The sequence below is a fragment of the Dermochelys coriacea genome, chromosome 5 (assembly GCF_009764565.3).
Source record: "Dermochelys coriacea isolate rDerCor1 chromosome 5, rDerCor1.pri.v4, whole genome shotgun sequence".
NCBI lineage: Eukaryota > Metazoa > Chordata > Testudines > Dermochelyidae > Dermochelys > Dermochelys coriacea.
The window spans coordinates 43,858,976-43,884,944 of record NC_050072.1 but is presented as its reverse complement, the minus strand read 5'-3'; the positions used below and the strand labels follow the sequence as shown (position 1 = coordinate 43,884,944).

The window sequence follows — 25,969 nt, the reverse complement described above, 5'->3', positions numbered from 1 at the left end:
AAATGCTGCTTTTTTAAATTACAGTATTTACTTTTTTTTTTTTTTTTTGCATACAAATAAAGAGATCATGTTATGAAATGCCCGGAGCTACTCAATGCATTTAGAAATGAATGTGAAACCCAGGGATTACTTGCTAAAAACAGCAAGTTTACTCTACAACATAAGGCAGCAGCTATGTATTAAAATGTATCAGATGTCCTGATCTTTTGTGAAGATATGATACTGAAATCACTTTTTTCCTTTTTACCAGACTTGTCATATAAAAGAGAAAAAAGCTAAACTGCACGAAGCTAGTTACTCAAACCTACATACAATGATAACTGATATTCTTTAAATTCATTAAAAAACAGGAATGGGAATAGTACTGCAAGTCATTTGCTTCTACTTGTGCCTCACCTCTATAAAGGCCTGAATTTAAAAGAGCTAAAAGGGAACCAAGACAGGATTGCAGCAGAAACTAAGCACACGTGCTTGCAGTTTCAGCCTTGTCTGAAGCAAAGGTCCCAGGTAGCCTCCCTAAAGATAAGATGAGAACATCTGTTTCACCAGATAATGCTACTCAACTGGGTGTAGTGTTAACGGAGGCTTTGCCCTTCACTGTAACCATGCCTATTCTAAATGAGGGGCGGACTGTGCATTGGGGAGATTCGGTTAGGTCTTACATTCGATCTGGTGAAGCAGTTAGCCAGATACAGTACTATCAAAATCTATGGTTATTTAAAATATACATAAAAACTCACAATAAGCCACCATATTTTTTCTATTGTTTTTAACACTATATAGAATTTTTAACAAGTAAAAATGTGGCTTATTTTCTTTCCCTTTAAATCAGACCATATTTGTATGTGTTTATCTGAGGTCTGAGTTTCAGTAATTCTGCTTCATATTTGAGTATGGCATATAAGTGGCAAAGCAACTATCTCTAAAGAAAAGGTAATAGTAAACAATGCAATCAGCAGCAACGTATATATGCTACATTCAAAACCAAACACGTCATGAGATATTTACAGAGAAAATCTTTTTCTCAACAACTCTCAACTGTAAATGTACTTTTATACAAATACTCTATGGTAACAGTTTTACCGGTTACATTTGGGAAGGCATTTTGAAAAAGGTCCTCTCTTTGTACATGCTGCCCCCTCCTGGAGTGGCATGAAAGCTTTGCTGTGTAAAGATACCACACAGTGCTGGTTTCAGAAGGTAGTCAAGACACAAACAATTTTCAGTTAAAGTCTAAGTCATATCCGCCAAGTTACTGCTATTGAGAGGACTTTTTGTGAGGACTGCTCCGTGAAGCATCCTTTCCTCGTCTCTGTCGCACTGAGTCTTTATCAGATGAAAGTGCATTAGGACCGTCAGGGGTGGTTACTGACCAGGGTAAATCTTTACTTACATTCTGTTTTTTTGCAGCAGGAGGCTGAGGTTGAATGGGGTCTTTTCCCTTTACATCCACAGTGTTGATTGCAGAAAGAGGCTTTTCTTGATTTCCAGGTTTACTCCCAAGGTTTGAAGCGTGATGAAAGGCTTCTACTGGGACAGCAGAGCTATGCAAGGTCAACAGTGAAATGCTCTTCATGATTTCTCTTTTACCATCCCCTGTAGAAGAGGTGGCTTGCTTTTCCAGTTCCTTGCAGCTGGTGACAGGAAGCTCTGGTGAGCCTGTTTTAACCTTGGTTGAAGGCACATCATTGTTTGCTGAAGACAAACGAGATGCTTCTTGCCTACATTCAGGAAAGTTGGGTGGACAAATCAGCTGCTTTGATGGAGTTACAGCTGAATGACATGAACTCTGCACAGTGGAAGCTGATAAAAGCTTTCCTGTAATCTGCTTGTTCACATCTGTTAACTGTTTTTGATTAACTTGTCCCTTCCCTTTTGAATCTGGAGAGCCTTTGCTAACTATGGCTGCCTTTTCTGCTACTTTCCCCCTGTCACAATTAAGGAAAAGTCTGGGCTCCAATTTCCCATTGTCATTGTGAATATAAAGTGCTTCGGTGCATTTTTGTCCTTCAGGTCTTTTGTCTGCAGTGATGGCCTGATTACTGGGGCCCTTGTCTGCCAGTTTGTTCAATAAGAGACAGTCTTTCACAGTGGAAAACTTTGGAGGCATGTTTTGCTTTTCACTTACGTAGAGTTGCTTTTGATCAGCAGTCTCACTGAAGCTTGCTGTTTCCTGACTTAGAAAATGCTTGGAGTTTTCTGGGCCTGTTGGTGCATGGCCGTTACAAGAGGATTTAGGTTTGGTTTCAGGAGTGCTGCTATTGATTTGGATTGAAGGTGCTGACCTGCATTCCAGACCCAGAGGCTTTTCTACCTGAACGTGCTCATTGTTTAGTTTTCTCTGAGAAAGTGGAACAAAAGCAAGAGAATCCTGCACATTTTTATTGGCATGTTTCCCATCTTTCCGAGAGCCAGCAGAGGGCTGAATAACTGTTTCTTTTTCTTTTATGTTTGCAGTGTACTGTTTTTGTGCAAATGTGAATTTGTCACAGTGCTTAGATTTGGAGGAACAAGTTTCAGTTATTTGCCTGGATTTATTATTACTGCTTTCCATGTAGGCTGAACTAGCTTTGACTTGCTCTTGAACACCTAAATGCATATGAGCATCTATTATACAGTTTCTGTTTACAAGTTCTCTTACAGAAGGGGAACCTGAAGAGCTAAATTGCTGCCTACTAATCAGGGTGGGTAGCTCTCTCTCCGTAGATTGAAGCTGTATATTGCTGGACTGTTTCTGATCTTTCTTTCTCAAATCTTTGGAATTGTCCTTCTGCATACAGGAACACACCAGTGATTTCTCACTTTTAGTATTAGACTCTACTGATTGTTGTACAGGCCTTTTGGGCAAAGACATTTCACTCTTTGAGTCCATCACTTTCTGCTTGTTCATGTCCCTCTCTACAGAAGTACCAGCAGGGGTAATGTCCTCTTTGGCAAATTGTTTTGGTAGATCTTTGCCATCTTTAGACTCCACCTTAGAGCCAGCTGCCTGCACTCTCACTGTTCCATGTGTTTGAAGGGGAATGGCAAAGTCAGCAAAGTTTCTCTGAATGGTTTTGGAGTTGCTTGTTTTAAAAGCATCTGCGGTAGATTTCTTCACAGATGAATCTCTGATTCCCTCGGCCTTTGCAGGGAAAGATTCGTAATTTCTTTGTGCCTCTGGGTACTTCACAGGCAACTCCTTTTGGGTTTGCCTCTCTTTTCCTGCAGTTTTTTCAGGTGTGCCTTGGGCTGTGGAAGGTGTGGCAGATGCCAGGGCAGTGTGTAATTTTGCCTCAGACGCATGGTCCTTCTGTTTTGAATAGGAAGCCTCTCTCTTTTGATCAACTTCCCTGACAGAAATGTTGCATGTAGCACCTGGGGTGGAAATCTTTTTTACTGTTTCTAGTTCAGCGGTCACAGCGATTGCTGATACATTTTGAAAACTGTTGCTTGACTGTGAAAATTGGGGCTCTAGTAGATTAGATTTATTAGACTTTGAATGGGATGACACCGCCTCTTTCTGACAGGATGTCTCCTCCTTTACACCATTACATTGAGATGCCAGAGGCATGGAGGAGCCCACATCATTGCTGGTGTTTTGACTTTCTGGTAGCAGGCATGAAGGCAGTTCCGTCTTTGAAGCTTGTGGCCCAGACAGTAAGGCAATGTCTAAAGTGCCTTCAATTGGTTTCAAACAAGAAACTGATCTCCCTTCTAGTTTATATTCCGATGGACTTTTTCTGACGGGAGACTCAGTAGAAATCAGGGCTGATTTTTCCACCCCACTTTCCACTCGGCCATTCAAGGCTTTGAGAGGAACAAAAGAAACTGAGCTAACCTGAGCAGCATGTGCACTACTGATAAATGTTCTGCTATCAGCAACTGTAGCAGAATCCTGTTGTATATTGATGGGCCTGACAGTGTTAAGTTGAAGGCATTCATGAACGTTTGATGTCAGTTTGGGCTTTAACACTGGACAGAGACTGTCATCTTTTTCTTCAAAGGACATTTTCTTTCTGAGATAATCGATATTTGCAAGCTTACCATCTATTCTTTCAAATTTGACAAATTCTTTTGTTGGTGCATTTTTATCTGCGTTTTCTCCCTTTCCATTTAGCAGCCTATCAGATGAGTGAGGTAGCACATCTTGCAATGTACATGGAGGGGAAATTCTTTTGAAGTCATAAGAGAGAGGACTGAGTTCATGAAGAGGAGGCCCATGACATGGCATTTGTGTATCTAAAGGAATAGAGTCATTTGGTCTCATGTTTGCATTCTTGTGAAGAGTGTCTTTGAGTATGCCACCTACTGATGGAGCCTCCAGAGCAGTAATTTTAGTTTCAAAGTGATTTGATCTTTCCAAAGCCTTCTGAAATGTTTTTTTGTCTCTTTCTTCCAGTCTTAAGGTAGCAGGATTTTCTGATTCACCACTAGGCTCATGTATAGTGCTTGCTTTCTGCAGACAATCTTGTTTCTCAGCAAGATCTTGCTTTTTCATAACTATCTTGACCTTTAATTTCTCTCGATCCAGCTCATCAACGGACTCTTGCCTACCCAACTTTCTGCAGACAGGGCGTTTTAGGCAGCCTTGCTCTGCAGGCCTGACTCGGGTGAGTGATGGCACATCACACACGTTCTCTTCCAGGCTCTGAAGAGTTATTTCTCTTTGGGACAATTCCCTATTCACCTCTTCTTGAGTCACTTCCAGGCTGTGTTTGCGTGAACATAAGTGTTTCTTGTCACAACCATAAGAAGGTGCAAGTTTCTCTTCAGACTGGACTCTCTTTAGCAGTGGAGACCTGGGTGGCTCGGCACTCTTTGGCCTCACTATATGTCTTACAATAGTTGGAGGGGAGTGCATCTTGCTAGGGAATGCCTGAGCTATTTTTGAATTTCCAATTGAATGCCCCAGTAAAGGTGATGGAGACCGTTGAGGGGATGGTGGCTGGGGTGTTGGAGAAGGTGTTCGTGCCAAAGGGGAGAGAGGAATGCTGCCAGCTGACTTGCGTCTTCCTGACCGGTATCTTTGTCCACCAAGCTTTGGACCCAACCCATGAAGAGTGCTGGGTCTTATGTGACCTGAGCCAGCTGGAGAATTGGGTGCACTTGAGCTAGGCGAGCTGCTCTGGGAGGAATTGGTACCTAAAAAAGAAAAATATAAAACTAGGAAAGTTCTTCAGTTCTAGTCTCTAACAACTAACACGGACACAGCACACAAAAAATGTACTGATAAGCATTTGTTCTACCTGCCAAAGCATTCCATGGTTTGGTAGGCTGTAAGTTACTGGACTGTAAAATAACATTACTCTTATAAGCATGTTTTTTTCCTTACATTTAAATTAGCAATTATTTTCTGCCATTTCAAAGAAAAGTTCCAAGCTTTCAGATGGTTTACACCTTCAGCAATGGATAGTAAGCAACAACAACATTCATTTTTACAGTTGCTAAAATCATGAGAGAACTAAAATGGGGCTGGGGCAGGTGAAAATCTAGAAATCAGAATGATGTGACGTTTAAAGTCTACTGTATCTCTATGCCCATCCATCTTTCCAATGGTAATCCACATTTATTATACCCCCCACACTGGTCTCATGATCTAGCCATGCTTTTTCCAATGTAATTTTCATTCCTTTATTAGTAATATTGTCTCAACTAGTTTTAATTTTTCCAGAGGTAATTTCTATACATGATGTATGCATTCATTACGTTTTATTTTCTATTAATTTTAGATTTTAAAAAACCGAATAATAAAATTTTGTACACAAACATAGCACACAGTTTCCTTTTAAGTGTTTCTGTGCCATACTAAAATCTTTGATTTAGTTTCATGATTTTTCTTAATCCAAATGAAATCAAACTATTCAAAGGGTCTTGGATTTCATATAGCTGACTATTCTCATTGGAATTCTGTACAGACTTAGCGTCATGAAGATGCCACATATTTCCATCTCCCTTAATTTTCTCCCTAACAACTCACCGGATGGGAAATCAGGAGTGGAGCGGTAGCTTGGGGTAGGAGACCTGGGAGACAAGCTGTGAGTTGGGGAGCCAGGCAAGCTCTCTCCTGATGAAAGGGATCGGTTCAGGCAGGAGAAACTTCGGCTCGTGTGAAGAAGGGGAGAGGGCTGCTTGGCTAGCTTTTTGAAGAGAGACCTCCTCCTAGCATGAGAATGGAACAGAATTCATCAGGAGAGACGCTGCACAAATCATCATCCCATTAGGAGTTCCTAATGTTGGCTTTTAATAACATCCACGTTACTTCCCCAAAAGTGACTTGTACAAAAGAGTAGAACTGCTAAGGCTTTAGAAAACAGGATGAGTTGCAGACAGATGGGATAGAAAACGTGACCACTATCTATCATCTCTAAAAATTACTCACTACAGTTCCAGAGAAAGTTTGAGTTACATAGAAATGAGTGTAAAATCTGGTACATTATTCCTTTGTTTCCTTAGTTTAAGACCATACTAAAATTTATGGAATTGTTTAGTGCCAATAAGGGGGGGCGGGGTGAGAAGGGTAGGGTGCCCTCCAGCCCCTCACCCTGTCTCCCCAACCCTGGCTGACGCCCAAGGGGGTTCTTGTAGCAAACAAAAGTCCTCTCCCCTCTTTCCTCCCTTATGTGAGAGGGGAGTCCGTGGGAAAATACAGGGAGGTAAGGGTGACCTGGAACTCAGGCAGGATGAAGCCACTTTCAATAGTGTTCTCTCAACCATTGTGCCACTGTCTGAGGTCTCACCCCCATGGGGTAGCTCTCTGTTTTAAACCATTGATGGTGGGTGTCCTTGGAAATATCTAAGTAGTCCAAAATGGTGGCCTTGACTTGTTTGTAGTCTATTGCCCTCTATAAATCCAGATTACAAAAGGCTGCCTGGGCCAGACCCATCAAGTATGGGGACAGGATCAGAGCCCATTGTTCTGGGGGACCACTGGGCTGCTAGCACCACCCTCTGGAATGTAACTAGGAAGGGTCGTCGTCTGGCTCCATCTTAGTTAGCTTCACTGGTACTGGCATGGGAACACCCTTGCATGGCCTGCTGGGACTCCCTTGGGGCACCGAGATGGCACCATCTGCTGCATCATCTCTTTGGATACTACTGTTGCTGGGTCAACAGTTTTCTCAGCAGCTGCTGCTGTTGTATGGTCTGAATTTTCTGCTGGGTGTCTCACTGCTGCATCAACGGCTGCTGGAATTGCTGTTGCTGGGCAGCTTGCTGCTGCCACATCTCTAACCACTTATACCACCGCTCCAGTTCCATCTTGCATGGAGCAGCCGAGCGCTAACTCCTCTAAGGCTTTTTTAAAACCCCTTGTATTAGGTGTGGTTATGACTACATTCTCCACCATTTGTGTGGGGCAGGAGTCCCAGCCCCCTCTTCAAGTCCTCATACTGTCTTCCTCTCCCTTCTACCCCACCCTGGCAGATGCCCAAGGGGGTTCTTGGAGCAAACAAACAAAAGAAAAGTCCTCTCCCCTCTTTCCTCCCTTATGGGAGAGGGGAGTCCATGGGAATATAAAGGGAATTCGGGCAGTCTTCCTGAATCAGCTCTTTGGGCTTACTCAAAATGGGGTCTCCTTCCAGCATCTTCTCATGGACACATTGTTCTGGGGCTGGAGAGGTGAGGCTTTTGCAGCCTACCTCTCGGCAAGCCTGTCTCTGTTATCTGAGGCAGAGAAACCCTCTTCCTGTTGACCGCCCCTTCCTGTGGCAGATATTTCCTTTGAAGCTCTACACCACCCACCCACTCCTGCCCCAGGTCGAAGAGGTCTTGCAGGAGCATCTCATTGGTACTGAACAGGCCCAGAGGAGTTTGCTAGTCTCCTCTCTGCCAATATGAGGGCATGTCCCTTCACAGCCAGCAATATGTTTGGAGCTGTAAAAGATACACAAGACAACTCTAGACTCAAAAGGTTATTTAAAACAAAGATGCACTGGAAGACCCAAAAGAGGGGGCAACTACTGTTATTCACTCTCTCATTTCTATTTCTGTTTCTGTGCCTTGCAGCAACAGTGCATTGCATCTTCAGGAGGGATTTAAATAAGGATAAAGTGGGGGGCATCCTGGCACAACAGGATGGGGAGGATGTTTCATGAGCATGGGATACCATGGATGAAGGTAAAAAGATGAGTGTGGGAGGTAGAAGAGAAAGCAATGGTGTAACAGGATGTTTTTTAGATCTGATTATACATACATTATCACATGCCTACACACACATACAAAAGCAATATATTTGTCATAAAACAAAACCACCACTCACCTTTCTAGGCTCTCTTTCTTTTTGGTTTTTTTACTGCGTCTAACCATTCGGCTCCTGTAGCTATTCCTCCTGGCCGGGCCTGTTTTGATTGAAGTGTTCTCGAAGGGGGTTGTAGTAATTGACACTTTGTTTCCACTCTGCCAAAATGATTAGAATGTTTTGGAGTGAGTAATACAGAATCACTTTCCTGTAAATTGGAAGTTCCATTACACTGCAAATGCAGCAAAACACAGCTCCAACTTGGGAGTAAGAGCTGACAACATATGCAAGCACTCTATATACTTATGAATCAATCATGTTGTAGGGACTAGTCACAAGGAACCAAAATACACACAAATTGGCAGGTTACCGTATTCATCACTTACACATTCAAATCAGGTGCCTGATATTAAACATGAGCACAGACAATTCTCAGTCAAGCTTTTGTGAAAGTGGTCACATTGTAAGGGACTCAAAGTTTAAAAATTTCCTTCATGCCCAGATGCATAATTTTCAGGCTTAGTATAGATTTTTAATTATTTTAATTAGTTAAAAGGAGACCATGGGTTGGCCAAAATCGCAAATTGTGAAAGAATTTAATTAAAATTTTGTAGACTCCCCTCCCACACTCATTTTCCCACTACAAGAATTATAGACATCATATTTTGAGTGAACTACTTCAGTGAACTCTCTCTCTCAAGAAACCAGTTTTTGCAACTGTGAAGCTGAGCTGGAGAGCCCACCTCAATGCCAGCCTCAAACAAGTAGCAGCAAAGACATTTATACACGTTTGTTGTTTACACAAGTGATGACTTAGTTATTTTACGCTAAAAGCTTCTCAGAATTGTTTAATTGAACTGCCATGGGCTGTCCCATAATTCCATTCGCATATAAGCCTGACTGAAAAATAAATAAATACCTATAGTTCTATGTTAATAACAAAACCACTCGCCAAGAATAGTATAGCATCAGGATAAAGTTTTCCTTTGTAACAAGACTGTGATGATAAATCAAATCAATTAATTCCAGGTCTGGTTTTTGGATGAACTGCATCATGGCATGCTGAATTTACTCTTATGAATATTGTAAATACCATCAGCTAATCATTTTTTCTTTCCTTTCTGTAATTTCTTATGAGCTTTAAAAAATACTACTTTGGCTAATAAAACCTCAAATTTACATTAATTCTTTAAACAAGGAACATGCATCCAAAGAACAGTGAGAAACCTACAATAGGCAACTGGCTGCCTAAAATTATTTAGCCACTGGGTGTTCTATAACATATCTTTCTCACATAATTTATTAATTTCAGAGCTCCTCTGGTTTCAGAGAGGAGAAAAAATTAATTTCTGAGTAAAATATATATTTTTTACCTTTTTTATTATCTCTATATTCTGTTACAAATGTGTGGCTTCCTAATCCACTTTTATGACTGACTATTCATTTCGATGGATGAAGTCGTTCATACACCAGCGTGAAATTGTTAATAACGTAGGAAACAATTGTACTGCTGTCTAAAATAATGCTGACCTACTTTTAGTCTGTGCTGCAAATATTATAGAAGAGCTGCAATATAATGAGCTACAGTGAAGCAATGTGTAAGAGAATATTGAACTCTGAAAAACTCTGTAAAGCCTCTAAGGAAAAACAAATATAAAATGATCTAATAGGCAAGTCCTGGTCTGCCCTTGCAGAACCCCAATGGAGCCATGTAAATGTTCTAGTGTCTGTCCAGATGGATCCATCTGCAGGATCAGGGCCTTAGAAGCTCAGTTGCCTTGCTACTTTTGAGATCTCTGGAATTTGAGACTTAATGGCCCCCACTTTTTTTTCTTTACCTTAAAGAACAAGAGATGTTTTTTATTTAATTCTTTTCTTTTGGAATTTTCTCTACCGATTCCATTTTAAAATGGGCATAAAGCGTAATTAATGACATTAAAGGAACTATGCTTTCCTATTTCTCCATTAAACGTTATCTTCACTTTTGGAAGGAGAATGGGATGCTTAATGTGGACATGTCAGTATCCTGAACATACTCCTAGCTACCTGCTACATCAATAGCAGTGTCAAGCACTAGCCCAGAAATGAAAGGCTTGGTTGTGCTTATGGATTCAGTGGCTTCTTTCCAGATCTGTCCAGCTATCAATTTAGGATCTGTTCAAGTATTAAATAAATTTTCTGATAATAACTAAACTTTGAGGGAAAGGGATACGTAAACCAGACAGGTAGAGTGTAAAATATGAACTAAGATACAATGCTGGTCTAAAAAAGTAATACCGTACCTTTAACAACAGCTCTATGACTTCAGTGTGAACAAGACCATGAACTGGCTCTCCATTGATATGTGTGATCAGATCCCCAGCCTTTAGGCCTGCTTGATAAGCTGGGCTTCCTTCTTCGACATTCTGGAGGTTAGGGAAAAAGAGAAGAGTTCTTTGAACAAAGCAGGCTCGTGGTAATCCTCATTCTTCTGAACAGTGCTCTGTTTTAATGAACTAATTATCTGCAAACAAACTTTTGACTTTCAAACAGTAAACTACACTGAAATGGCCTTATGACTTAATGTGATATCAAAAAAAGGAATTCAGACAGTCCATTCCATCTTTAAGAATTCATTTGTGTCCAAGTCACGTTGGTGCAAAACCCACTGAAATCTTTCCACTAACTTCAATGGGCTTTTGATCAGGCCCATTATTCCTGGCATGAGATAAAAAAGTGAGTGATATGCTCATTAAAGCTGAGAGTGCAGATGTGAAACCAGATTTTGAATCTCCCAAAGTTTACAGATGCGCAAATCTAAGATATCTGGTTGAAACCATAATAAAGATAGTAATTATTTGCATATTTAGATCCAGACTCTAGTTTCTGTACATGCCTCCTTCCTCCACTCAAAAAAAAAAAAAAAAAAAAAAAAAGTTCAGGAAGGTTCATATCTGGGATTTTGGTATGGACAATGCAACATCAAAGCACTGAATACAAATGGTCAGATATAGAAATTCTGAGAAGAGGATGCTGCTGCATCAGTACTCTGGATATTTTCAAAAGTTAAATATTGAAGTAATGTAATTTAAAATAAAGCTATTTTAAATTTATTTGAAAAAATAAATAAAATAAATAAAAAAAATCAGACTACAAGTGTCATCCAAATTAAAAACTGCCGGCAAAATTTCATTAAAAAAATTTTTTTTAGTTCATTTATTTTTTTACAGTAAAAATAAATCAATTTTCAAGAAAATGAATGAATGGCAATGAATAAAGAGTAACCAATATCCCCTCCTTTGGTCTAGTTCAGTAGTGACCAGAAGAGAATATGTAACCCAAGAATAATTATTTATTAAATCAGTTTAATCTTTTTTCCTCGTATAAGATGTCCCATGAACAGGTAATAAAATCCACAGATTAATTCATTCCTCAAAATTATTTGCAGACTTCTACAGTAAATATTCTTCTTTAAATTATTCTAATTATGACTATTATAATCAACTATACAATTTGTGCTTTGACACTTATTTCAACTAGTTATATAAATTAATTACATATGTAATTAACTTAAGTAACTAATACATCTTAAGCAACTAACATACACAAATAAATTGCCAACACAGCATGAATTTTGAATTGTATACTGAATTGTCATAAACATAACTCATTTAGCAATTCACACTATGTTGATTCAGTATAGAACTCATCCAGCCAGAGAACAAAATCAATATCGTGTGGCTTATGAAATTAACCAACACAGCATAAACTGCAAAATTTATAACTAAATATATAGTTTGAAAATCATTTGAATATTCAAACATTCTAATTAAATGGTGGCCCTTTGCACAAGGACAAATGTCACCCTAAAAAAATAATTTGCCAGATTGCCACCCTTTAAATAATGACTGCATACAAGTGGATACCCTGTCTGTGAGATATAATCTGATGCAGTCTGAAAAGGCTCTTAACTGCAAATATATCAGGTTCAAACTTCTGTTGAGAGAAATGTTGAGGAAAATTTTATTCTTACCCAAACAATATGGTGCACTGTGTAGATATCACTGTCGCCCACATAGACCCTGATTGCTCGGATGGTGAAGCCATACTTTTTTCCTGAACTGTGAATTAATATAGGTTGATACGGGGTTAAAGCAGCAATTGAGGAATCACGGCTAGGCGAGGAATCTCTGGAGGATGAAAGATCTGAAGAAAGGGAATGTGGGGACATAGGACTTCCCAAAGGAGAAACACCAAACACATCTGGAACAGATGAACTTCCTGTTAGAGCACATTCCAATTCTACAGAAACGTACACAGATCAAAACAATGACAATTTTAACCTTAGTAAACTGGATAAAGATTTATAGTATAAAAAGCAACTCATTTAATGATGCTTGAATTGTTAAGAACACAAAACTTCACTTTCATGATCAACATTAAAATGACACTGGAAAGATATTTTCAAAATATTTATAAACTCTCTATTTTATTTAGTTTTTATAACTCCTCCTCAGAAGCTTGAAATGACAATCTACTCTTGGAATAGATTTTTTTGTTCCACCACATGCACTGATTTATTACTCACCAGCTCCTCTAATTCTCAAGCTGTAAACTGTTTGTTTTTTCTTTAAATGGAAAAAAGGTGATCAAAGACTCTGTTTTGAAAAACAAGTCTCCAATCTATTTCCCAACAAACAGACACAGAAGGAATGTTGTAAACTTTTCTACTAAATATATCACACAGACTTGTAGGCCCCAAAATAATGGAACTGTCCACTAGCAAAAAAGACAGTTTTCATGTAGCTGGATTTTGCGTAACTTTTCTGATAATCCCAATTTAAATTTTGAAATGAATACTGTAATCAAAACCATTAATTTTAGTTCCTACTTAAAAGAATAACTTGACATTGTCCCGGCAAACCACTACTACTTTTGTCCTGCTAGTTTAATTAAGGCCACATATTTATGTTTGCCAGTATAGCAATGATATTTAGGGGCGCAACTTTTTGATAACAGTTCTATGCTGACAAAAGCCCTAGTGTCGATGCAGTTATACCTGGATAAAAGGGCTGTTGCCGGCATAGATTATTTTGCTTGTGAACTTGTACAAGCATGAAAAACCGCTTTTTTGCCAGTATAAGCTGCATCCACACTAGGAGGATTTTGTTATATAGCTACATTAACAAAATGTTTTAAGTACATTATGCCTAAACTCTGATTACAATGTGATTTCATAGAGCCATAACCAATTTAAAATAAAATAAAAGCTTGATTTAATGCTTTTAATAACAAATCAACCTGCACCATCTTTGAACTATTAAACCCCTTTTGTGACAGGGGTTACAGGATGTTCAACATACAACTACTGCACAACTGAATTCACAGCATTGAATGCTAACTGGATGTGTAAATTACCCGGTTATCTGCCTCTCAGCCTGCTGTAACATCTAATCTAATGTGCCCCAAAAGTGAAGATTACAGCCACTCCTCAAAAACAAAATCTGAAACACAGAACAAACTCTAGACTTATTGGTAAAGGATTGCTCAAGAACACACACATAACATCATATAAAGATCCTGTTTGGGAGAGGCAGCATATACAAGGAATAAGCAAGGAATTATGTATTGGGCACTCCTGATTTTTAACCCCAGCCCTGACACAGTTCATCATACTATCTCTATCTGTTTCTCCATCTGTAAAATAACAATACTTTCTCTTTCCTCACAGGTATGTTGTAAGGATTAATTATTGTTAGTATTTGCATAGCACTACAAATGCTAAGTATTCTTTCTATTGCCAGTGGGTTGGCCTGCAGGCATTCAAGAACAGGCAAATGCTCTTCAGACTTTTCCTCTCATTTCCCTTTCATTTGACACTATTTGTGACCAACAAGTGGGTGGTGCAGAAGCCGGAAAAGCTTACACTGTTCCTTTAGTTGTCTAGTAAGTAGGGAGAGGAGAAATTGAGTGATGCATGGGAACCCTTTGCAGTGGGAGTGGGTGGATTGGCTTTTGTCTCCCCTCAGCATTTGTATGCAAGCGTATGTGCATTTTCCCACTGTGGTTCTTGGAAGGGGTGGGAGTTTAATGTTTTATTCACACTCCTTGCCTGACTACGACAGCATCTTTCCTCCCCCCCTTAGAAGACCAAGCATAACATTTTAACAATGTACATAACTTCCACTAGCTTGATGACTAGGGTCCCTGCTGAAGCTATTGTCAAATCCATCTCTTCATTTGCACAGCAAGTACAGTGGGTTGGTTACCAGACTAACAAATATTCAAATATCGTGCTTGATATATGGGTCTGAAATGGACAAGTGTCCAGGCTGAAAAGCTGAGATCCAGCCCTACTTATGAAAATCTCTCCCTCAAAGTACAGGGGTGCTTCGATCTTGAATTTGGCCTATAATACAGAGAGGGTCTAACAATGACATTTTTATCTGGATTCTACACTCTCCACAAGTTTGGGGAGCTTCAGATCAGGGTTTACTTTTACTCTAGTATAAAGACAAAATATATACGTTTATAAAATAGAAATTAGTTCTTCTTTCTTCCTGGAGCATGAAGGAAAGCAAACAAGATTGAAACATGGAGTGCTCCACACAGTGACCTGTGAGAATAACCATATGCTTGTAGGTAAACAAGGGAAACAAAGACAAGTCCATTTTGGACTCAAGAAATCTTGTATTTAGATCATGTTCCACACGGATTATTCACAAGTCTCACAATTTCATATTAATAGATTTATTTCTACCTCCTGGAATCATGAGGGACAGAGCACTGGCAGACAGGGACTTTGTGACTTTTCCAGATATTTTCTTTTTCTCTGTGCTTTCTAATCGCTGACGAGCCATATGAGAAGCAGCTTCACTAGATGGCTTTGAGGAATTATCTGTACTGTCCACACTCTCGTTTCTTCCATTTATCTGATCTAAGTGCTCTGAAAAACTGCCAACTGTACAAAGAAGAAGGGATAAACACAGTGAGAGAAACTGGGGGTCAGGTGGAGGAAAACAATACAATCGCAAGGTGGGAATATGTATTTTAGTTCACAAGTTCACACAATATTACAGGTAAAATAAAAATGACTGTAAAGAATTACAGATTTTACAAAGGTTAACAGGGTAAGGTGAAGTAATAGTAGCTGACATGGTTTTACATCACTGACATAATGAAAATGTAAATAAAATCTTCAGCATGTTGGTAGCACAGACAGGCAACACACAACTTCTAGGACTTAACTGTGCACTTATTCTGTATATAGAACTCCCACTAAGGTCAATGGGAGATTTGAGTGTGGGTTTACTGCAACATCCAGCCCAATAACTCTTCTAACAATAAAAGAAAACACCCCTTGTGAAAGCATTAAAGTACCAAGGAGGATTCCCTAAGTTTTGAGTGTTTGGCGGGGGTGGGGGGGGTGAGTTCTGTGCCCTGTACCACAAACATAAGTATGGGGCGTATGATAGTTGGTAATTTAAGATTCAGAAGCACAATGATGTACTTTGTTATTTATGATAAAATGATACCATCTCAGACACTACTGATCATGGGAGGAGACCACCACTTAAAATAATAAAAATGAAGAAAAACCTTATACCAGCTGATCGACCTGCAAAGGACCTGTTGAAATGTTCAGTGATGGATGAAGGAGAGTTCTGTGACCTTACAGGATGGGCACATAGAAAAGCTCAGCCATTTTATTTAAGTGGATAGCAATAAGAACCCAGCAATTTCACAGATCAAAGAACATCCCTGCTGCTGGCACTTTGTAGAGCAAATAAAAATATATTCTCTAATTTAACTGACATTTGCATATCTTAAAGTAACAAAAAAACCCAAGCAAACAACTTGAATTATGCCTCGTATTGGTCTGTAAATTACCACCAACCACACACACACACACACACACCACCTTATTTTAATGTCTATGATCTAGAACTCCTGAACCTGCATTACAAGGAAAAGGAGGTGGTAAAGGAAAGTTCATACAAAGTAAGAAAATGTGAGTAGAACAGACCTGAAGCAGCTAAAGAGAAATATATGGAGGAAAAACTGATTTTCAGCAGTTAAGTAGCAGTAGTAATTTGTTGTGGATAGTTTAATTGCATGTAGAAGGAGGACGCCAGATTGGAGAGACTCAAGCAGTGAGCTAAGGGAGAGGTGGAGAAGTCTTGGCAGCAGGAATGTACAGTACACTCACGGATATTGGTGACAAATAGAAGAAGGGAGATAAAATAGTATTAAAGAGGTAGATAGGTGGGAGGGGGTCTACCGTTAAGCTCCTTACCTGATAGTGTTGAGCTGCTGATGGTACTGGCTGGAGTGGTGACCTCAGGCTCATCTTGAGCAGCCTCCTCATTTAAAGAAGCAGCCTTTTCTTGCTCCTCCTGGGATCCTCCTGAGCAGGTGGTTTCATCTTGATCCCCCTCAGATGATATGGCTAATTTTGGAAGCAAACCTGAACTGTGCCGCTGCCTGGTACATTCAGTATCAGAGGAGTTGGATGTAGATAGCTGTTGCCTGAATTTAAAACAGATTTACACAAATCGTGTTTAATTATACTTTTTAAGCGAAGGCCAATCGTAGTGGAACTGACTGCCTACAAAGCAATCACTAATGGCTGTTAACTTGAATTTGAACTTTGACAGTTGTTTCTACTTACAGTTCAGAATATTCTGAACTCCAGCTTAAAGATTCCACAGATGGCAATGCCACATTTTTTGTTTTGTCTCCTGTATCTTCCTTTTCTTCACTTTGATTTCGAGTTATTCGATCTATGCTACTAAAAACCTATTACAGAAAAAAATTGTATCATTAACACACATTTGATACAAAGAGATTTTCAGGAAAACATATCTAATGCAGGGCTCTGGATGCACTAAGTACTTATTCAGTGTCCTGGAGTTTAAAAAGACTGAAATGGGTTAGGTTTAAATTCTAGGAGTTTGTGTTCTTGAAATGCTTTTCAATTTTATTTTCTTAGTTCCTTAGCTACAGGGTCATGAATAACATCTTTTAGTTATGAATCCATCACCCTTCTCTCACCACTTCACTGTGTGAACTCCAAGTTTGCAAACAAAATCCATAAATGCTCTTGGGCTTTTAGATCATAGGATCAATAAACTTTCTTAGATGACTTCTTAACCATAAAGTCAATCAAAAAGAACCACCACCCAAGCTAGTGATTCAATGGCCACCAATGTGGGGTGGGAAACAGAAAAATGAATTGAAATGGACTGTGAAGATGAGCATAAATTACTTGGCTAAAAGATTTAGAAAAAATAAATTCTGGTAATAAGAAGTCAGTTGTTCAGCTGATAAACTGCATACAGAAACTGTCAGCTGTGTGTTCTACAGTCTCTAAGCCACAGCTTAGATACAAACAATGACATACTGGCAAGTTTTAAGGTATCAAGCTACTCTTGTAGGTTCACTCCTTACAAAAGGATAAAAAACACCTCTAAAGAGGAGATTAAGAACTCTGAATCATTTTTTCCTCCCTCTTTGAATCGGGTTCATGCTGCTAAATCAGGACAGAGTTCACATACCAGGATAGCAAGACCTGCAATGAGACTACCGCCCCACACTCCTCCAGTCTCTGTAGTATAGGGGAGTGGTATTATGGAGTGTACATTTATGAAAATGTACCAGGATGAATGGATTAGAAATGTAAGCTTTCCTTTCCTTCACTGGCTTTAGATTTTATTTAAATATTTTTCAGAAAAAACACCAGTATCTGAAGAAGGTGCACAGTAAATGTCTATTAATGAAAGCTTTTGAAACTCAGTGCTGACTACCATTTAGGATAAAAAGTCATTCAATTCTCTAACCATTTATTGTCTGCTGTTTTTTCTTGCAAAACATCTCCAAAGGCTATCTGCTTTCCAACTGTTAACTTTTCTCCAGGTCCTAATCATCTTTCATTTGACTACTGCAATCTCCTCTTTTTGAATTCCCAAGTTTGCCCCCTGTTCAGGACATTCAAAATGTGCCACAAAAAAAAAATCTATATACCAGTAACTTACAAAACAAAAATTGTGGAACAAAATGTGCTAACCAGTCCCAATCAATCATTGGATACCACTTTCTATTACATTCTCTAGAGTTTTAGTGTTTTCACAGATGCCATATTAAATTTTGATTTGAACCCTACTGGTTTCATCCCTATTAAATTCCACAGGATTATTCAATAGGGGAATAATGTACCACATACACACACTGCTAGCCCTTTTCAAACCCCACAAAAGTCATTGAGTGTGTATGTAAACAAACATATACGAACACTTTACTTACTTTTGAAAATCTATGTGAACATGAGGAAAACTGCCTTATCTCCAGATTAAAGTCTTCATCATTTGTGTCATCCTCCTCTTCAGTTTCCATATGGTGGTATTTCTCAGAACGAGCTATAAACAAGGGGAAAAAATTATTTAAATTTATCATGCAGCATCAGACTCCAAGGCTTAATATTAATTAAAAGGGTAATTTTATTTTTAAAAATTAGTTTTTTTGAAATGTCAGACTGGCATTCCACTGGTTCTAACAAACACGATTTTCAACCCACGCTGAGGAAAAGTAAAAATCAAAGACAATTATTACATAAATTCCCCCAAAATGCAAACATATTTTTGTACAATACATACTGTCAAAATAACTTGTGTCATCCTCAGATTCCAGCTGTGGAATGAATTCTGCTTTCTGTCTCAGCAAACTATTCCAGTCTAAGCTACGAAAGAACTGGTGTTGTTTTACTTCATATGCGCCACCTGGGGGAGCCAGAGAAAAACGTGGGTGATTTCTAAACAAAAATACTTCAGTAAATTCAAAGCTAAATCCTTGGTAAAAGAAAATGTTAATTAGCATGAAGAGGTACAATCACCATTTCAGGCTGGCATGCCAAAGTCTAGCGAACTAGCTGCAAAATCATGGATAAATATATTTCTTCAGCATCTTTTTGTTCAGTGAGAAATTTGTGCTATTGTGTTGGCATTGCTATTGTTCTGTGAGCATTTCCATCAAAAACTTGTGTTTTAGGAACTTAATTACTATATATCAAATATATATTAGGCTGAAATCTGAGACTCAGTGTTGTTAGCCAAGATATAAATGTCTTCAATATAAAAGTGTATTTAGTAGCACTTTGGAACAAGTAGAGGATTGTTTGGATTTTAGTATACTATATTTTAATAAGGTTCATCATTAAGAATTCTGTTTCATATTTTTGGGATGGTAATATGCAATTTCATTGGAATATCTCTATAATTTAACTTTCTATGGATTAATGTGCACTTATTATAAAGTGCTTTAAATACTGAAATAAATTAATCTATTTCTGATCAAAAACATCCATAAACCACAGATTATTTGGAGTTTGTGCCTTTTCTCATGGTAACTTACTGACCACCATAACATAAAAATGATTTCGAAAACTAAATGGAAAAGTGACAGGAAGCTCTTACACAACCTACTTTACAACAAAGAGTAACTATGAGAAGTGCTGCAACCAGTTAAAGCTTCAAAAGAATCAAATCACTAGCAATTTTGAAATAAACATATCAAATTAAGAAACCCAATCTGAAACACAATTGAAAAATAACCTGCAGGAATCTATGAGCAACTTTTCTTTTTTCAGTTCATCATTTATTACAATTTGTTATAGTCTGTACACATTTTTGGTTTATGATTTTGTTGAGAATTTGGGCAGTATGATGTGGAAATAGTGAAACCTTAGAGAATAATGAAAGTATCATTTTACAGGCTCACCAGCATTAATGTGTGCAATGCTGTTAAAACCAAGTTAAATCCTGACACATTTATTTGTTGGGTTCAACACACATCCTGTATTGCTGTACTGTAACATTATGGCAAGGTGTACTATTCTTGCAGCCTAGAATACCTTCCTAAGAAAATAACAGACTATTCTTTTTAAAGGTTTCAGAATAGCAGCCGTGTTAGTCTGTATTCGCAAAAAGAAAAGGAGTACTTGTGGCACCTTAGAGACTAACAGATTTATTTGAGCTCAAGCTTCTGTGAGCTACAGCTCAATTCATCGGATGAGGGGTACTAATACTGGGAAATGTTATTTCTGTAGAATTTGGACAACACAGAATATTTTACTATGTTGGTTACCTTTGTCTCATCTAAAATCATTTATCAAGAAAGTTTACAAAAGCTACTGGAGGTGGGGCTTCAACAGGCATTTTAACCAAATTATGGCTTGTTCTTACTGGCAGGAAAAAAAATATTAGGAGAAACAGTTTTTAAAAACAGATTTTTAAATAGCTTTTCTTGAACTTGTCTTTTTACTAATATACCGGGGCTTCAAAAGATTCCCCTTCCAATGTTTTTGGCATGAGATGGGGCTCTCTAAACAGGATCTAGCAAGCTGACCGTGTGAAAAAATGGGTCTGCAGGAAGTGTACAAAGTGTATGCTTGTTTGAGTCTGGGATGGGGAAGAGAGACAGAAGAAACAATAGAGCTGCAGCTTGTTGTTATTTAAGTAAGGGTGTCTGTCTATTTTTTTAAAAAGTGGTATTTGGGTTCTCTATCTTGTTTCTAAAGAGGGAGTTTAGCCCAAAATACTGTTTCATGGAAAATTTAAAATAAATAAAATAATAAAAACAAAAAACTGGTCTAATGGCAAGAAACTAATCCAGATAGTCGAAAAAGGGAAATGCAACAGCAGAATCTGGTTGTTTTTTTTTTAAATTGCAATGGTAAACGTACAATGATTTAACCCCAACACTGATCTTGAAGCTATGTGATTATTTTGTGCCACATTGTAGTGTTAATAGAATGTTCTTCTTATATTTTTGTTATTTTTCCTTCTTTTATGGAAGTGTTTCAGAAAATCTGTTCATTTCCTTACAATCTGACCAAGCCACTCCAGTCTCCTGAGTAAATATGCAATTATATATTTTCATGGAGCATTATTCAGCCAGCTAAACATGTATTATATACACAAGGCTGTCATTTGAAACGTGTGGCAGAGCAGTATTTTCCAGTGCCCCTATGGGACCCATCACATTGCAGCCGCTGTTTTTGTGAGCTGCTTTTGACACTTCAAAAGCTTTGCTTTATTTTTTTAATATCCCTCTGAGCTTCAAAGTGGCTGCAGGATTCCCCTTCTCAGACTGTCAACTCTTAAGAGACCAAGAACAGTTGAAGAAATAAACTAGTAAATAAATTGAGCAGATGTTACATTTGGAGGCACTGACCATCACCACATGAGAGAAAGAGAGTGCACGCACGTATTGGGGGAGGAGACAGAGACTCTATTAGTGACTCAGTCTCTCACTCATAGAAGAACAGCTTTGGCACGAATACTACATGCATTATGAAGGATCAAGAGAAAGTGACGGGGTCTACAGTGACTATATTAAAAAAAAACCTTCCATCAAGCGCTGAGCTAGTTCTGGCTCTTCAAACATTTGCTTACAGCAATGCCCTATGTATGTGGTAGTACAAAGCTGTGCAGCCTCCGGAGAAGCCATGGGAAGGAACTGTGATTACCACCCTGCTCCGAGGGGCTGTGATATGGGGGAGAGAAGAGAGTAATTTGATATAGCTCTCTCCTGGATGTTGCATACCGTATGCCAACAAGCGCATTGGAGGTGGGCAAGGGTGGGGGGAGAGTTGGAACCAAAGTTCTGCCCACTCCCTGCCCACCTATTTTGGGACATTGGCATGTGGACTCTCTTCCTGCTCCCACTCCACCTCTCACCACACCACCACCCACGGTCTGGAGAAACTGTAATGTGGTCACCAAGGCACTGCGGATGGATCACCCCTGCTTGGCTGTGTTAGGGCCAGTCAGAACGTTGTCCTTACTATTCAATTGAAAATTACAGTCCATATTTTAAAATTATCTCTGTAAAAATGCACATCACTGAATATTTTAAAGCTCTGGACAATGGACCCAACCTCTGCAATAATTTTTTGTGACTCCTGCCCCTTCCCCAAACTTATAATTCCCCAAATAAGTCCATCTGTAGGTGAGCTAACACACACACACACACACACACACACACACACACACACACACACACAGATTTTAATATGGACTGCTGCATTATGGGCCTATGCAGGTCTATCTGCAGTTGATTTCACATGTCAGCCTCTTTACCTAGATTGGCTTGGGAGTGGCACTGATTAGAGATAGAGTGCCCACCGCAAAGTAGGCAGCAGCCTATCTTAATAGATTCTAAGACAAGATGGGATCATCTAGTCTGACCTCCTGCAGAGCCATAAAACTTCCTCAAAATAATTCCTACAACAGATATTTTAGAAGAATATCCCATCTTGATTTTAAAATGGTCAGTGATGGAGAATTCACCACTGCTCTCCATTTATTCCCTTAACTTCTCATGCTTTTCATTTCACTCTTTTTCGTACTAAGGCAGTAGCACAGAATAAGAGTAATAAGACAGTTCTCAGACAGTCATTTCTAAGTAATTAGTTCAAGTAGCAATCATATGCCCTGAAGCTGGTGAGGGCTCATTGGCCAGGTCATGGTATTTGTGGCACACGAAGTGGCTCTTGTATGTTGGTTCACTGCTCTCTATTTTTGCAACTAAGTAACTTAACAGTCTGCATTTTCATGAGGTTAATAATTCCAAGCACTAGACAGACTGTCTTCATGAGAAGTTTATCTTTTATTTATGGAAACAAGATAAGAGGAGAGGAGAACAATTGTATAAGATAAGAACTGTATAAGATGACAACTGCACTGATATATGTCCCCCTACAGTATTACTGCTCTGAATCAGTAAAAGAGAAACCAAACCAGCAAAACACACTCGGGCCCTAATGAGTTGGCATCATGTTGTACACATGCACAGACATTTCCTGGGCAAAACAAAAAAGCAAACAAAAGCCTCGACATGTTCAACATAGATACTATTTCTAGCACATGAGCAAAATTTAAAATCCTGTCCCCTAACCTGTTCCCAGTCTCTCCAGGGGGTTTTGTCTGAGTAGTAGAGTAATCAGATCCTGGGTATCTGGAGGTGGGGCTTCATCCTTTTCAGGCCAGTTGATCTCATCTAGTATGAAAGAAAGATGTTCGTGAATTTATTTTAGTCCCATTCCAGTACCATAAAGGATGCTGGGTATCCGCTGGTCAGCTTAGTCAAAGTGAAACAGACCTTTCCTACACAGCATATTAGTCAAGTTGTTTTTTGTTACGTGTTCATTGCTTTTGAACATATCGCAATCTGCACCTATTCTTCAAAACTCAGTTATTTAATCATCATTCATATTATTTGCAACAAAATGTGATTTAAACAGATCTTAATAACAAGAGGCAGAAGTGATTATTGTGTTTACAAAAAATTTGTGCTTAGCACTGCTATGCTGTTCTTCCCTTGAAAGATGGTTATGGTTTAAATTCTAGTTCTGTTCCTTGGTAACTGCTGCTAAAATGGACATATCTGGCCTGATCTTGTAATCACTGCTCACATCTGTAATCCTTAGTCATGCTAGTCATTTCACTGAAGTCATCACTCACATGAGTGAAGGCTGTATGATTGGCCCTTATGGTTTGGAGCACAAGCGCCGGCTTCTAATTTTCCCCGGGGGTGCTCAACCCCTGATCAGCCCCAGGCCCCACCCCAAGTCCACCCTTTCCCCCAAATCCCACCCTGCCTCTTCCCACCCCAGCCCCACCTCTTTCTGCCCCTTCCCCTGAGCACTCCCCATCCCTGCTCCTCTCCCTCCCTCCCAGCACTTCCTGCATGCTGTGTGTGGGGGGGGGGGTTGATCAGCAGGGACTGCCGGTGGGCAGGAGTGGCGGGGAGGAAGGGGAGCTTGGCTGTTGGTGGGTGCTAATTTTTTTTCATGGGTGCTCCAACCCTAGAACATCCATGGAGTCAGCGCCTATGATTTAGAGAGAGACAAGCCAATGTGGTAGTTTTTTCCTACGTCTCTTCTACTTAAGAGAAAAAAGCCATCAACATACTTCAGTTAACTCTGACTATTGCTAAGGTCTTCTGTACTTCATGACAAGATGGACTTAATTTCTGTGGCAAGGCTCCTGGATTCTGCAGCACCCTGGCCACAGCAGACTGGAAATTCTGCCCAACCTTCCTTTAAATTAAAACATGGGAATCGGCAATGACTTCAATATAAAAATGAACACCAAAACCATGAGGAGGAAGGATGGTCCAGTAGTTAGCACATTAGCCTAGGCTATGGGAAACCTGGGATCAAGGGGCCTGCTCCGCCATAGGCTTCCTTTGTGACCTTAGGCAAGTCACTTAGCTTCTCTGTAAAATGAGGAAACAGTACTTCCCTAACTCACAGGGGCACTGTGAGGATAAGCATTTTTAAGACTCTGAGGTGCTCAGATACAATGGCGATAATTTTTGAAATAAATTCAATTCATTTTTTGTTCTGATTTTCCATAGATTTTCCATGTCAGATTTATTTTAATCTACATATAGACTCATTGTACAAACTGTCAGAGAGAGGCTAGAGATGTTGGCAGCTGGATGGGGACAACTGGGACTTTAGGTACCGGGGGAGACATGGGTGGTAATTTGGGATTTTGCAATAAGCACAATAGAAAAGTGGATTTTTCTATTAAAATGACAAGCAATTAAATAATTAGCAAAGATGACATTTAAATTACCATGTTTAGATTGCAGAGATATATAAGATATTGAGAGGATGGGGGTATGGGGAGTCATTGCTATTGTTTCGGGCTTTCTGCAGACTCATGCAGAAAATATTACATAGGTTAATGTTTGGTTCATGTTCTTAAGGGGTTTTCCCCACATCCATATGGACTAAAAGACCTTTTTTTTTTTTAAATGAATGCTTAGCTAGAGATTTTGCTTCTACTGTAATTGGCATTAACTGACTGTCAATTTTCTGGAGCTAAGACTTTGGTAACCTGACATGCCAAAACATTTGTTTCAGGACACAGCCAAGGATAAACCACAAATGACCCTGGAGTGTCTAGCTTACCAGTTACAAAGATCTTAACTAACTCAAATTAATTAGTAATCAATTTACACAAGTTACAACAGGAGTAAAAACTATTCAAAATATGCTCAGAGAGAGGTTCCGAACTGTGGGGAACCTAAGGTCCCGAGGAACTGATGGGCCATGCTCAGGAGGGGGCTTTATCTGGCAGGAGTAGCGGACAGTGCTCTTTGCAGGAGGTCTCGGCTGCCAGGACCAAGCTTCCTGCCTGTCTCACTTCCCATTCCTGCAGTTATGCTCCTCTGATGGGGACACTAGCAGGAATTCTGCAAGCGAGGAGCAGAAGGCTGCACCCCAGAAATACTGACCGCCCCCCTGCTGAACAGAGGCCCTACCAGACTCTACCCTCTCACTGCAGTCCCAGAGCCCCACTCACTTCCCCTACCGGACAGAGCTGTGGCCATGCTGAATGGCTGGGGTCAAGAGGGAGCTCTGCCTGGCAGGGAGCCAGTGAGGTGCAGCCTTCGACTCCTCTTCTGAGCTCGGCCCTTCAGAGCGACCTCATTCACTTGCTTCATGGGAGGCAGGCGAGACTGCCCAACTGTGCAGAGAGCAGAAGGCTTCTTCATCTTCCACATGATGAGTACTCTTTGCCTCTCCCGTGGGTACCGGCCATCCCTCCCCCAGAGGTACAGGTGGCATACACAGGACATGAATCTCTGAAGTGGAGAGCTTGACAAAAAATGTTTGGGAAGCTCTGTTCTAAGCATATGCCTATACAGCAGCCAAGAGGTTTGATTCCCAGTGCAGGTAGACATACACATGCTAGCTCTGAG

At 39.6% G+C, this 25,969-nt stretch overlaps 1 protein-coding gene across 12 annotated transcripts in view; it reads right to left on the bottom strand.

Moving 5' to 3' along the window:
* The window catches only part of MAST4 (microtubule associated serine/threonine kinase family member 4), a 467,048-nt gene continuing 441,079 nt past the window's right edge, over positions 1-25,969 (bottom strand). For all 12 annotated transcript variants that reach the window (XM_038401943.2, XM_043514212.1, XM_038401944.2 and 9 more), the window contains 11 exons: positions 23,150-23,251; positions 18,850-18,972; positions 18,500-18,612; positions 16,869-16,996; positions 16,494-16,726; positions 14,958-15,158; positions 12,231-12,460; positions 10,501-10,623; positions 8,240-8,376; positions 5,960-6,141; positions 1-5,124 (listed from right to left, as the gene is read on the bottom strand). In XM_038401943.2, coding sequence (XP_038257871.1) covers positions 1,259-5,124; positions 5,960-6,141; positions 8,240-8,376; positions 10,501-10,623; positions 12,231-12,460; positions 14,958-15,158; positions 16,494-16,726; positions 16,869-16,996; positions 18,500-18,612; positions 18,850-18,972; positions 23,150-23,251 — 5,438 coding nt within the window. In that variant the 3' untranslated portion in view covers positions 1-1,258. The remainder of the gene's footprint in view (positions 5,125-5,959; positions 6,142-8,239; positions 8,377-10,500; positions 10,624-12,230; positions 12,461-14,957; positions 15,159-16,493; positions 16,727-16,868; positions 16,997-18,499; positions 18,613-18,849; positions 18,973-23,149; positions 23,252-25,969) is intronic.